Below are 14758 nucleotides of genomic sequence, written 5' to 3'. Positions count from 1 at the left end.
AGCTCCAGGATTTGGTGATAGACAGGGAAGCCTGGCAGGCTGCAGTCCATGGGGTCGCAAAGCATCAGACACAATAGAGCGACTGAACTGAACTGTGTGTTTATGTTGATTCTAATCTCCTAATTTATCCCTTCCCCTAAATTTCCCCTTTGGTAACTATAAGTTTGATTTCAAGATCTGTGTTTTGTTTTCATTTTGTAAATAGCTTCATTTGTATCATATTTTATTGACCTGTTGAAAACATTCCTTTTAAGATTTTATTTTTAAACCTTGTTTAGGTTTATGATTTGCAAAAACTGTTAAATAAAATAATAGGTGATGTGGCAGACTGCATTTTCCAAAGACAGCTGCAATAATATCAGTTTCGCGCTGCCTCTTCTGCAATGTGATCTATTGAGTAATAGATCACCCAGAATGTGGGTGGGCCCTAACTCAGACTGCGTTAATGAATAAAATACAGGGGAAGCGAAGATATGCCATTCCCAAGTGTAGCTTTTAACTTGTTTAGCTGCTTCTGTTTTCCGCCCTTCGGGACACTAGCTTTCAGGATGCTTCATCAAGGAGGTTGGCCACCGTGCAGGAAGTCCACGCCACAGAGAAAGGCCACATGGGGGTCCCTGTGTCAACAGATCTGAGCCGTCACAGCCAGCCAATGTCAGCTACCAGCTGCGAGTGAGCCATCAGGTGCTGGCCCAGGGAGCCTTCAAACGACTCAATGTCATCTGCCGGCAACCACGTGAGAAACCAAAGGGAAAGCCCGAGCTTGAGCCCAGGCGACCCACAGAACCAGGAGAGACAGCAGTAGAGCGTTTTGGGGTGTTTGTTGCACAGTAATAGATAACCATAGCAGGCATTGATTAAATACCATCAGCTTACGCCGGCTTCCCTGCTATTCACATAAAACATAGGAAAGTAAGTCATGTTCCCATGGTTTGGGCATGCAACATAAATCACTTATAAAGTGTCTTCCCTAGTCAGGAATCTTTTTTAGGGATTGTGAGTATGATTAGTTGGTTCTCACAACTTTTAGGTTTTTATCTATAATGTGAAACTTTCCTAAAATCTACTCTATTTCAGATGTTTATATAAAAAATAGAGTTTCTACCAGTGTTCCTAAGTTATTTTGCCCAAAAGCACTATTTAAACTCAAGGCTCTAACCAAGAGACACACACAGTGCATGCACAAGCTATTCTGTTAATCGATTTTCATGTCATTTGTTAATCAATCCTCATGCTACATAACAAATAATTTTCTAACAACATTCACAATCTTTCAAATGACCTATTTAAAACCAAAGCTTATGGTTGTGGCTATATGGCCAAAGTAAAATAGAAGGTAATAACAAATATTGAAATATTTTGAGCAAACCTACCTTTGCAAAAATTATTCTGTCTACCAGAATATAGCTAATTGTAGTGAGATGGTTATTTGAAGGAATTTGAACTTGAAAGTTTGATTCTGGCTTTGAGTTTCTAATTCATTATATGTGCACACAAATCAAGCATTTACTGAGGGTCCCTATCCTTGTTCCTTCACTTTTGGCTAGCCTGAACTGCTATCATGAGTAACAACACTGATGTTCATGTTTTGCTGAGAGGAAGGGACTACAAAAATGTTCTTTTTATTCTAAGCCCTGTCTCCGACAGCAAGTGCTTCAAGGATTCTCTGGCTGTGAGTTTCTGCAGAACAGTTGAAGGCACAGCAGAAAAGAAGATGACTAAGCTACTAAAATCCAGTGTGTAGGGAAATTCTAAGCCATACTATTTGGAAAAGTACTCCTAAATACTGGAAGATTAAGGATGGTGCAGATACCTACCAGAAATTAAAATGTCACATGATATAAAAGAGTCCATGAGACAAATTCATGTTTTCCTTATTTTAAAAAAGTATCTTTGTGAAGTGTAAATTAGAAAAAAAAAAAAGAACTCACCACTTTCTATTTCCTCTTCATTATCATCCTCTAAGATGTTCACTGGGGCAGCGGATTCTCCTGCCTCCATCATGCTTTTCAAAGCTTCAAGCTGTTCTGTTATTAAAATAAAGAAGGAGATGGAGACAAGGGTTAGGTCCCTTATAAAACCGGCTTAAAGATGGACATGAAGAAGGATGAAAAGGGAAGAGAAACCTATTGCCCAGGCTCCCGAGGCGCAGCCATGGCCACTGTCTTTCCATTCCTGGTGGCCTTGACTCCTGAAGGCACGTACATCTATGCCATTATCTACACATGCTGACCAACTAGCGGAACATGGGGGAATGCCCCATATCCTGGTCACCAGGCTGCAAAGTCACAGCTCAGTCCCTGAGAAGGATCTGAGGCTTGATACAAAACCCAGAATTTGTAGCATATGGCACAGACCATGGTTCATGGCAATTACGGTTAAGTGACATAAGGGAAACTGGAGAACTTCAGGAAAAACATATTTGCAATTGATACAATCCAGTTATTATCCTAATGTATAAAAAACCCTCAAAGTCAATGAGATGAAGACACATGAAATAATTTTTAAATTGGGGAAATAGAGGAGGGCAAATCATAAATAATAGGAAGAAACTAGTCATCAAAGACATACAATTAAAAAATTAAAGTATTATTTTTCTTTTATTAGTTGTGAACATATATAAAAGATGCCCAATAGCCAGCACTAAAAATATTGCTGGGAAACAGGTGTTCTTCATGTATTATGGTGAACATATAAACTGGTACAACTTTTCTGAAAGACAGTACAATAAGATACATCATGATAAAAAATGTACACAGGCTTTGGCCAATCAACTCTAACTGTGCCAAGTGATTCCAAGGAGAAGGCTGCATAAATGTATAAAATTAACCTCCAAGCATGTTCACCATTGTTTTCATAACAATGAAAATCTATCAACTTGGGACTGGTTAAATTACACTATATTCCACATAATAAATGCTATATAGTGTTTCATACACTAGAATTTTAGAAATGTTTTATATATTAGAATTAAAATTAGTATATAGATTTATATCTTACTGGATAAAACAATACTTAATTGGTTGAATTAAAACTGACCAACAGTTAGTATATTTAATATGATCCCAACTTTGTTAAAAATGTGTGCATATATCATAAATGTGCATGTGTGTGTATGTGTCTATAGTACACGTATATATGTGTAAAATATATAATTTAGTAGTTTTTTAATTTTATTATATTTTTCTTTGTTGTTTCCATTTTCCTAAAGCATTATTGGTATTGCAATAAAAATGAAGTGGAGTTAATAAAATTTCAAAATTTTAGTTTAGAATATCCAGGGAAAAGCCACAATGCAATCATACCAATTTTTGATACTATTCCTTCACTGAACTAAGAGATTTGTTGGAAGAACATACTTGCAAAGAAAATGTTTTCAGAAAACAGGGGGCAATGTCTAGATAAAATCACCTCTGTCTGCCTGCCTGTCTCATTCACATCCACATTCTCATATTATCTAGCAACCCTATTTATGTATGTATCATAGGGGAAACTGCAAAGGGCAACTTTTAAAGAGGGTTTTAAAGTGTATAAATTGATAAAGTGCTAGCTCCTTATATCTTGATGAATTCTAAAATGTTTTTTTCACTTTCTCCTCATCTTTCTTGGGGATTCCTCCAAATGCTGATCTATAAATACATGAATAGTTTTTCCCATTGCAAGAATGGGTTGATGCAGAAACTAAACTTGAACAGAAATGTGGCAGCTTTGTTCTGAGCAATATATAGACTATATCATTAGACCCACTTCCTCCCCAATCAGTGGTTTTAATGTATGTTTCATTCAAGATTGCTGAACTGTCTAAAGATGCAACATATGTATGCCTTCCGTTATTGATGAGTGTATTTGACTTACTTTTTTCAACCTCAGGTTTTAGTCGTTTGTTTTTGATGAGTATTTTTCTTTTGAGGTCATTCGGGGATGGCAAAGATTTGCCTGGTTCCAGCTAGAGACAAACAGAAAAGGCTGATTGATGATAGTTTTACTTCTTCATTCTCTGTTGCAGACCAAAATGAGCATAAAGCCTGTGAGTTACACAACCAACATCCAGTAGATGGCAGTCAGCACAGCTTTATACTTCCATTGTACACCCCAAACTAGCCCACGCTCTGCCTTAGCTAAAGCTGCAAACTTGGCTCCCGAAAGGACTCTCAAGGTTCGCGGAGCTGCTCTCCTCTCCCCAGGCAGTGGGCTCCAACCTGCAGTGGTCTCAGGGAGTGGGATCCAGCTCGACCCCAGGCCTTGACCCTCTCTAAGTAGCTGGTAGACTACAAGCGGTCCTGGGGCTGGCTGGTGTTGCTAAGTGTAGTGTTGGGCTGTACCACAGGTTGGTCTGCTCAGCAGAGTGATCTACCCTCAGAGCTTAGGACTGTGGCTCTGTGGGCTCAAGAGAGAATCAGGAAGGAAGTGGTCCTAATGATTGAAATACAACCCCTACTATCGTTTCATTTGCTTGGCTTGACATCTTCAAAGGAGATGGTCCTTTATTTGATGACCTCTGATCACAAGCTGGAATCAAGATTGCTGGGATAAATATCAATAGCCTTATGGCAGAAAGCAAAGAGAAACTAAAGAGCCTCTTGATGAAGTTTAAAGAGGAGAGTGAAAAAGCTGGCTTAAAACTTAACATGCAAATAACTAAGATCACAGCATCCAGTCCCATGACTTCATGGCAAATAGAGGGGAAAAAAGTGGACATGGTGGCAGTTTTTATTTTCTTGGGCTCCAAAATCACTGCAGAGGCTGACTGCAGCCATGAAATTAAAAGATGCTTGCCCCTTGGAAGGAAAGCTATGACAAACCTAGACAGCATATTGGAAAGCAAAGACATCACTTTACCGACAGAGGTCTGTAGGGTCAAAGCTGTGACTTTTCCAGTAGTCAGATATGGATGTGAGAGTTGGTCCATAAAGAAAGTTGAGCAAGGAAGAATTAATACTTTCGAATTGTGGGGCTGGAGAACTCTTGAGAGTCCCTTGGACCAAAAGGAAATCAACCCAGTCGATCCTAAAGGAAATCAACCCTGAATATTCACTGGAAGGACTGATGCTGAAGCTGAAGCTCCAACACTTTGGCCAGGTGATACAAAGAGCCGACTCACTGGAAAAGACCCTAATGTTGGGAAAGACTAAGAGAAGGAGGAGAAGGGGGCAACAGAGCATGAGATGCTTGCATGGCATCATTGATTCAATGGACACGAGCAAATTCCAGGAGATAGTGAAGGAAGAGCAGCCTGGCGTGCTGCCATCCACGGGGTCTCCAAGAGTCAAACGTGACTTAGCAACTGAACAACAACTGATCCACAGAACTGTCTTATCCATCCCCATTTGCTCCCCACCCCCCCACCATCCATCTATACAACTGCCGACCCTTCCACATGACCATGCATTTTCCAAACGAACTTTTATACCATTGATACAGGCAAGGCGCTGTGCCCTCCTACATCCATTCTGTCTCTAAAGAAACACTTGGCTGAAATTCTGCTTCCTTTCGGAAGTCTGCCGTAACTGGTTCACACCCAGTGATCTCTCTTACACTTGGATATTGGCAATAAATATTCAACACATAATAGTCCATCTTCTTTTCAGTTATGGTTTTACATTTGTATCCTGTGCCCTGCTCCCAGGACTGAAAGTTCTGTAGTTCAGATCTTAGTCTCGATTATATTACAGACTTCCCAAAACTTTTCATGTACGTGCACATCACTTCACAAAAAATGCAGAGAACTTTCTGTAAAAGCAAGCACCTTAGTCCAACAAAGGAAATAAAATACACAAAGGACCAAGGTTAAAAATAAAATAAGTCAGGGCTGTTTCTTAGTTTAGGTTCCCTTAGAGTCAGTCTGGGACAAAGATGAAAGCACCAGTCATCTGTTTGGAAGGAAGCTCCAGGGAATCCCAACGGAGGAGGAGAAGAGTGAGAACAGGAAGACAGCCAGCCCTTCGGGGAGTGTTATCGAGCCCTGTGTGTGGGAGCGGGATCCCCCTGCGGAACCTGGGGGGCAGTGGGGCCCAGGTGCTCAGAGTGGAACCTCCTGAGGAGCGGTGAAGCACAGGGTAGACATGGTGATTCTCTGGCACCTCTGGCTTGACGTTCCCGCGTGGGCAGAGTTCCAGGGACCAGAGCATCCCCTGAGCCAGCAGGGGCAGGGGCGACAGGTGGAGATTAGGCTGCTAAGTGGGGAAGTGGGAAGCACTGCAGACTGTGGGCAGGGTGCCAGCCGCCATAGCTTTAGCAGGTGGTAAATATCCTTATATAGTTTTTTCAATTCCCACAGATGCACTTCTACAAAACTCATTGTCAAACCACCTGATGTGTTCCCATGGGGCACAGATGTCAGTCATGGTGATGTACAATTGCTGCCTACTGTTACCGTGTTTGGGTCTATAGTGGGGCAAAACACTTCACTACTGTCAAATGTTTCATACTTTCACTCCAGGAGTTTCTTGTTACTCCCAACATCTTAAACACAGAGAACCTTAACCACTTGGGGGGTGTGGATCTTTGTAAAAATCTGATGAACTTTCTCGAATGACTGTATACAGAAAAACAAGTTGTATGTATTAGAATGAGCTCACAGACCCTGCAAAGCCTATCTATGGGGCACAGGTTACAAATTCTTTGTCTGATGAAGGAATTAGTAAGTTTAAAAAATGAAGCTCAAAAATGGGCATATAACATTGCCCAAGAGTTTGATTCGGACTTGGGGGCTTGAACTTCAGGCTCCTGTGACTTAATCCAGGGAACTTTCCATAGCAACAGGCTCCAATGGGTGCTGAACCCTGGGTGTACATTTGATTTACCTGGAGAGCATTTAAGACAGGTTTCAGAAACCATAAAGATCCCACAATCTTCTGAATTAAATTGACCCAGATGTTTACATTGTATCTCTCTCTGTACACCTTTCTGAAGCACGGTGGAAGCTTTCCATACCAATGAATTTAAATAAATATGAAGCTCTTTAACATCAGTCCTCTAGAACTACTTGACCCTTCAGAAATGAATTTCAAAACAAATCCATTCATGTTAGAAATATGGTTTGCTAAAAATACATACTGGATGTGATTCAAGTGCTTGTTTCAACAGGAGATCTCCAAATAGATCTTCACAATATTTGGACATCTTGTACTGTTGATATTTGCTGGAGGGAAAGAACCGACATTTGTAAATTCAAACATCCATTAACTGTCCAGGATAAGAATAAGAAACATCCATTTCTAGTGATTAAAAACTCCCAGTCAGCAAAATGATTGTCCCTTTGATGCTAACGAGCTAATTGGTGTAGCTTAAAAAGTAGATTCCGCTGCTGAACTAAGAGCTAGTAAGCAGAATAAAAAGTGTCTTTCAAGTCCATCACACCTGACTACAAATATACTGCCAAGCCTTCTAATTCCTTGGAACTTTGAGCAAGGTGTCCTGCTCTCGGATCTTTGGTTTAGAGGACGTATTTCTAAAATATATTAAGAGGACTTTTTTCTTCTCTTTTGGAGGTGGTGGGGAATAGTGGTTTGAGTTCCTTCTTTTTTTTCCCATAAGACTATAGGTAGTTACCACTTCACAAAAGAAACTGTTCAGTTATTCAAAAAGATGCGGAGCAGGGATAGGAAATGGGGATTAGCAAACAACACGGAGAGACAGGGTAGAATGAATCACTATACCTGCAGTGATTTTCAAAGGAGAGAATTACAGGATATTCCGATGTGACAAAGGCAGTTTCCTTGATGGCTTGAATAACATCCTTTAAAGACAAAGAGTGTTAATGAGAAACGAAAGAAAAAAATTAAAGCACCTGAAATCAGTTGGAGACTAATAATTTGAGCTTTTCAGAAAGTCAGTTCTGGCAATTCAAACCTGGAGAGCCCATTCACCGCTCCGTGCTGAGTCCCCTGTGGTTAGATGTAAGCACAGTTCATGGTTAAGTACACTGCTTTCAAAGTTATTGTTTATTTCTCCAAAATTAGGGTGCTAGTAACTGGCGTTTCACCTAAACAGCAGTGCAACTGCTTGCTCAATAATCTGCCACAATGGGCTCAGAGTTCACCGTTCTCACTGAGGAGCCAGTGAACTTTCACCTTTCAGAGATTTTTGTAATGGACCCCTCTCCTCCTCTTGCCTTGAGGAAAAACACGTTGGTGAAACAGAAGCTTTTATTGAGTTTCCTTTGGGAACCAGACTTAGGCTACATCTCCTTCATTCTATGAAGACTCCTGTGAATTGATGTGATGTTTGCAATGTCTTTTGTTTTGTATTAGCCTGGTGAAAGTCGGGGGTCATGGGGTGAAGGTTCTCCTTGTTCAAGCAACATAAGAAGCTAAACAGGGACAAGGACACTCCTCTCTGAACCAAGAGCTCGGTCACTTGAAACAACTTTTCAGTGACTGAGCAAGTCCTCCCTGCCTGCCACTTTATACAGATGGCAGCTCTCTGCCTAGCTTCAGAAAGTCCAATTTCTCACCAACACTTCCACAACCAGAGCATCATATTTGGTAAAAAATCCTCAAATTCTTACTGGTTTATAGTTGACCATGGGACAAGCCCCATCATTCTGTTAGTTGGGGAAGTATTTTATAGTAGTTATCTAGGGAAGTCCATTTGAAAGAATAACAACATAGGCTATACAGTCTTGGAGTATTTTATGAAGCACTCTTACGGCTTACGTGGTCCTTTAGCTATTTTTGCTTGAAGTTTCTTCCCAGGTAAACATGCCACAAGTTGCTTCCCAAGTGCCTTGACTGTCCACTTGAGTTGACCAAGAATCCCTCCTTTTAGAGAATCTTGGCTCTGCCTATGGGTTTTCTTTTGCTCATTTCTGAAATGAGGGGGAAGAGCCTTCTTTTCAGCTTAAGCTTCCTTATTAGCTCTTTAATTCTAGGAAAAGGACATTAACCCTTCCTGTCAGTTTGGTTGGCTCTGCAAACACATGGCTTCCCACTTGAACATAACCTTGGTACTTCTCAGGAAGCATAATCTTGAATTCATTGCTATTCAAAACTCGCCAACATCTTGGCTAAGAGAAATGATATGCACGGAGTGTCATGGGTCCAGGGTCTGGGTGTTTGTTTTTAAGAAAACCTCCAATGATTTTCCAAATGTTGGCAGAGTTGAGAACCACTGATCCAGAAGCTGCAATAACTCTTCTGAGTTACAGGGGCCTGACAGAGGCTGATGTGCTTGACATGCTGTCCAACCGCAGAATTTCACTTTTTGATTTGTCTTTTGGCAGGACATCACTGGAGCATACTGAGGCATTTTCTAAGATATCAATCTTCAGATTTTACATAGAGATCACCAAAAGGCCATCACTGAAGTGCCTATTTGTAAAACTGTATACTACATTCTGTGAGGATCTTGAAGAAGCGGGGTGGTGCACTTTTATCTGGGCTCAGTCCTGGGGACAGGGGCCTCCCAGCTGGCACAGTGGCAAAGAATCCGCCTGCCACTGTGGGAGGTGTGTGTCCCATCCCTGATCTGGGAAGGTCCTCCGGAGAAGGAAACGGCAACCCACCCCAGGGACAGAGGAACCTGGACTGCCACAGTCCACAGGGTTGCAGAGAGTCAGATGCAACTAAAAGTGCACACACACACTGGGAATAACGGTGCTTCTCTGGACCAACTACTCTGTGAAAGTATTAGTCGCTCAGCAGGGTCTAACTTTTTGTGATCCCGTGGACTGTGGCCTGCCAGGCTTCTCTGTCCATAGAATTTTCCATGCAAGAATGCTGGAGTGGGTTGCTATTCCCTTCTCCAGGGGATCTTCCGGACCCAGGGACCGAAACTATGCCTCCTGTACTGCAGGCAGATTCTTCACCATCTGAGCCACAGCCTTTTTAAACTACTCTGTAGCATTTGACAAATCCTGCCAGCTATCATGCTTGCCTCCTTGCACGTGTGCACCTGCACGCATGCTCAGTCATGTCCAACTCTTCGAGACCCCCTGGACTGTAGACCGCCAGGCTTCTCTGTCCATGGAATTTTCCAGGCAAGAACACTAGAGCGGATTGCCATTTCCTTCTCCTGGGGATCTTCCCCACCCAGGGATTGAAACCGAGTCCCACGTGTCTCCTTCATTGGCAGGAGGATTCTTTACCACTGAACCACCGGGGAAGCCCTCTCTCCTTGCACTGAATTCAAAAAAGTTTGGAGCCCAATTTGTGGTATGGACAGTTTATAGGATTTCTTGACAGGGATTCATAAAACTCTAATCTCACTATCTTACCTTCTTATCTGTATGGGCACTATCTATTTTATTTTCTATATCCTATTTATCTTTTTATTCCACTTTGAAAGCCCTTCAGGAAAAATGCAAACCAAGCAAGCACAAAAATAGATAAAAACATGAAAGACTGTTTTTAAAGTAAGTGGAACAAAGAAGGTTCTCCCAGAGGATCCTCATTATATGGCACTGTCACCATTTGAAAGCAGAAAAAGCAGCATGAGGGAGATATTAAGTGGAGAAAATATTTTTCTTGACTTTTTCTGAAAAACTGGAAAAACGGAATATAAAGGTAAGATGCTTGAGAAAATGAATAATTTGTCTCTCCACTCAACCTCTCTATTTCCACCATAGTTTGGAAAGGTTATAGTGATATAATTTTAAAACTTACCTTGGAACTCTCCTACACTGTGGGAATATAAATTGGTGCAGACACTATGGAAAATTGTACAGAGGTTTCTTAAAAAGCTAAACACTGAGTTGCCATATGATCCAGCAATCCCATTCCTGGGTAAATATCCATGGAAAGCTCTAATTGGAAAAGACACATGCACCCCAGTGTTCACAGCAGCATTATTCACAATAATCAAGATGTGAAAGCAACCTAAATGTCCATCGGCAGTGAAATGGATAAGGAAAATATGGTACATATATACACAATAGAATACTACTCAGCCATAAAAAAGAATGAAATTGTACCATTTACAGTAAAATGGATGGACCTAGAGATTATCATACTAAGTGAAGAGTCTGAAAAAGAAAGACAAATACCACATGATACTACTTATATATGGGATTTAAAATATGATGCAAACAAATTTATTTATAAAACAGAAACAGACTCACAGACATGGAGAACAGACTTATGGTTACCATAGGGGAAAAGGAGTGGGGGAAGGCTAAATGGGGATTAGCAGATGTGAACTACTATATATAAACTAAACAGCAAGGTCCTACTATATGGCATAGGGAACTATATTCAGTATCTTGTAATAAACTAAAATAGAAAAGAATATGAATGAAAACACACACACACACACACACACACACACACATATAACTGAATTACTGTGCTATACACCAGAAACTAAAATAACACTGTAAATCAACCATACTTCAACAAAAAAGGAAACAAGCCCCAAAGTCAAAATCAAGCAAACAAAAACACTCACCTTAAAAAGGATATCTGTGCACATTGCTTTTCCATGAGTTATTATCGGTTCTTGGTCCTCACCTTTCCCATCCCAACAGTCAAGTTCAACACATCTAGAAATACAGTGATTTTACAGTATTGAACCTTTACAATAAAACAGTGTGAATACAAATGAAAAGATATAAAAATAAGTTACTTTCTATAGAAGTAGAAAATTGCATGAGTGAAGTAATGTGATTATTTTGTGGAGGATACAGCTTAAAATAGCATCAGATTGGTGTCATCAAAAGCAGACTATTGTAGATTGAGAGACAGGAGATAGAACAAGCAGAGTGGTTCTGGATGAAACCTTAGCTGTGACAAAGCTGTGATGAAGAATGATTTAGGAACAACTAGGAAAATTTAGATATGGATTAGGGTTTAGAGGCTGTTAGAGAATACTGTAAAAATTTTATCATTGGGATGATGCTACTTCAGCCATAAATGCAAATATTCTAATTGTTTCAGTGACTCATATTCAAGTACTTAAAGTCTTTTAAAGTATTTCTATATGTACAAAAATAGTGAGGTAAAAAAATTATGTATTGATCATTGACAATCAGGAAAAATATCACAATATAACAACATTTCTTAATTTTCACTTTCAGCATCTTCACCATATTTTAAACCTCAAATATTTTCCAATTTTTATAAAATAAAAACCATTTCAAATAATATTTACTGTCAGAGAATAAAATTTTAGAACATTTAACATTAAGGAAAGCTATATTTGGGCTTCCCTGGGGGATCAGCAGTAAAGAATCCTCCTGTAATGCAGGAGACATGGGTTTGATCCCCGGGTCGGGAAGATCCCCTGGAGAAGGAAATGGCAACCCACTCCACTATCTCTGCCTGAAAAATCCCATGGTCAGAGGAGCCTGGTGTGGCTACAGCCCATGGGGTAGCAAAGAGCAGGACATGACTTAATGACTAAACAACAACAACAAAGCTATGCTTCAAGTGCACAGGACCCAAAGAAAATTTTGCATGACTTCTTAAAGTAAGCTATTCATTGTTGTTGTTGTAATTTTGGGGGAATATTTAAAGTTTAGAGTAAAAAAAAATCTTTTGACCCACAGGAGGACTCTAGATCTTTCCAGAACAGATACTGTTCTTCCTTCCTCATTAAATGACCATCATATGAAGGAAATCAAAGAGGACACAAACAGATGGAGAAACATACCGTGTTCATGGATTGGAAGAATCAATATTGTCAAAATGGCTATTCTACCCAAAGCAATCTATAGATTCAATGCAATCCCTATTAAGCTACCAACAGTATTTTTCACAGAACTAGAACACATAATTTCTCAATTTGTATGGAAATACAAAAAAACCTCGAACAGCCAAAGTAATCCTAAGAAAGAAGAATGGAACTGGAGGAATCACCCTGCCTGACTTCAGACTCTACTACAAAGCCACAGTCATCAAGACAGTATGGTACTGGCACTAAGACAGAAATATAGATCAATGGAACAGAATAGAAAGCCCAGAGATAAATCCACGAACCTATGGACACCTTATCTTTGACACAGGAGGCAAGGATATACAATGGAAAAAAGACAACCTCTTTAACAAGTGGTGCTGGGAAAACTGGTCAACCACTTGTAAAAGAATGAAACTAAAACACTTTCTAACACCATACACAAAAATAAACTCAAAATGGATTAAAGATCTAAATGTAAGACCAGAAACTATAAAACTCCTAGAGGAGAACATAGGCAAAACACTCTCCGACATAAATCACAGCAGGATCCTCTATGACCCATCTCCCAGAATATTGGAAATAAAAGCAAAAATAAACAAATGGGACCTAATGAAACTTAAAAGCTTTTGCACAACAAAGGAAACTATAAGCAAGGTGAAAAGACAGCCCTCAGATTGGGAGAAAATAATAGCAAACGAAGCAACAGACAAAGGACTAATCTCAAAAATATACAAGCAACTCCTGCAGCTCAATTCCAGAAAAATAAATGACCCAATCAAAAAATGGGCCAAAGAACTAAACAGACATTTCTCCAAAGAAGACATACAGATGGCTAACAAACACATGAAAAGATGTTCAACATCACTCATCATCAGAGAAATGCAAATCAAAACCACAACGAGGTACCATTACACGCCAGTCAGGATGGCTGCTATCCAAAAGTCTACAAGCAATAAATGCTGGAGAGGGTGTGGAGAAAAGGGAACCCTCTTACACTGTTGGTGGGAATGCAAACTAGTACAGCCACTATGGAAAACAGTGTGGAGATTTCTTAAAAAGCTGGAAACAGAACTGCCATATGACCCAGCAATACCACTTCTGGGCATACACACTGAGGAAACCAGATCTGAAAGAGACACATGCACCCCAATGTTCATTGCAGCACTGTTTATAATAGCCAGGACATGGAAGCAACGTAGATGCCCATCAGCAGACGAATGGATAAGGAAGCTGTGGTACATATACACCATGGAATATTACTCAGCCATTAAAAAGAATTCATTTGAATCAGTTCTAATGAGATGGATGAAACTGGAGCCCATTATACAGAGCGAAGTAAGCCAGAAAGATAAAGAACATTACAGTATACTAACACATATATATGGAATTTAGAAAGATGGTAATGATAACCCTATATGCAAAACAGAAAAAGAGACACAGATGTACAGAACAGAATTTTGGACTCTGTGGGAGAAGGCGAGGGTGGGATGTTTTGAGAGAACAGCATCAAAACATGTATATTATCTATGGTGAAACAGATCACCAGCGCAGTTTGGATTCATGAGACAAGTGCTTGGGCCTGGTGCACTGGGAAGACTCAGAGGGATTGGGTAGAGAGGGAGGTGGGAGGGGCCATCGAGATGGGGAATACATGTAACTCCATGGCTGATTCATGTCAATGTATGACAAAACTCACTACAATATTGTAAAGTAATTAGCCTCCAACTAATAAAAATAAATGAAAAAAAAATGACCATCATAATCCATTAAAGAAAAAGATAAATGTCCTCTTCACTCTGAATGCTACCTCTAATTTTTCAGAGAAGAGTAAATTCAATTGAAGGGCATCATATACAAAGAACAATGTCTTAGGTTTCTAACCTGCAACCAGCCAGGAGGACCTGTCTGTACATTTCTACTGAAGATTTCCCACCAAACTGTCTGCCAGTGAGATAGGTGTTGTGGGAAGAGCTGATGAAGTAGTGAGCCAGAGGGTGGTCCATTTCTTGGTACAGCTCCAGACGATCTAGGAAGACGGGGGCATTTTCATCTGACATCAGGTATCTGCAAAACCCATCACTTGATATGAGGCCTGAGGGGGGGAGAGAGTATCATAGTAGATTTATGGTTTTGAAGATACATAAGT

At 40.2% G+C, this 14758-nt stretch overlaps 1 protein-coding gene across 11 annotated transcripts in view; it reads right to left on the bottom strand.

The window, feature by feature from the left end:
• PLCB4 (phospholipase C beta 4) overlaps nucleotides 1-14758 on the bottom strand; it is a 460969-nt gene that overhangs the window by 83987 nt on the left and 362224 nt on the right. For all 11 annotated transcript variants that reach the window (XM_070471870.1, XM_070471879.1, XM_070471875.1 and 8 more), the window contains 6 exons: nucleotides 14494-14704; nucleotides 11386-11479; nucleotides 7659-7738; nucleotides 7057-7141; nucleotides 3856-3946; nucleotides 1932-2027 (listed from right to left, as the gene is read on the bottom strand). In XM_070471870.1, coding sequence (XP_070327971.1) covers nucleotides 1932-2027; nucleotides 3856-3946; nucleotides 7057-7141; nucleotides 7659-7738; nucleotides 11386-11479; nucleotides 14494-14704 — 657 coding nt within the window. The remainder of the gene's footprint in view (nucleotides 1-1931; nucleotides 2028-3855; nucleotides 3947-7056; nucleotides 7142-7658; nucleotides 7739-11385; nucleotides 11480-14493; nucleotides 14705-14758) is intronic.

Source organism: Odocoileus virginianus, chromosome 9, assembly GCF_023699985.2.
Source record: "Odocoileus virginianus isolate 20LAN1187 ecotype Illinois chromosome 9, Ovbor_1.2, whole genome shotgun sequence".
In the NCBI taxonomy this organism is placed as follows: Eukaryota; Metazoa; Chordata; class Mammalia; order Artiodactyla; family Cervidae; genus Odocoileus; species Odocoileus virginianus.
The sequence above is the reverse complement of the archived record's forward strand: the minus strand, read 5'-3'. Positions and strand labels throughout refer to the sequence as shown.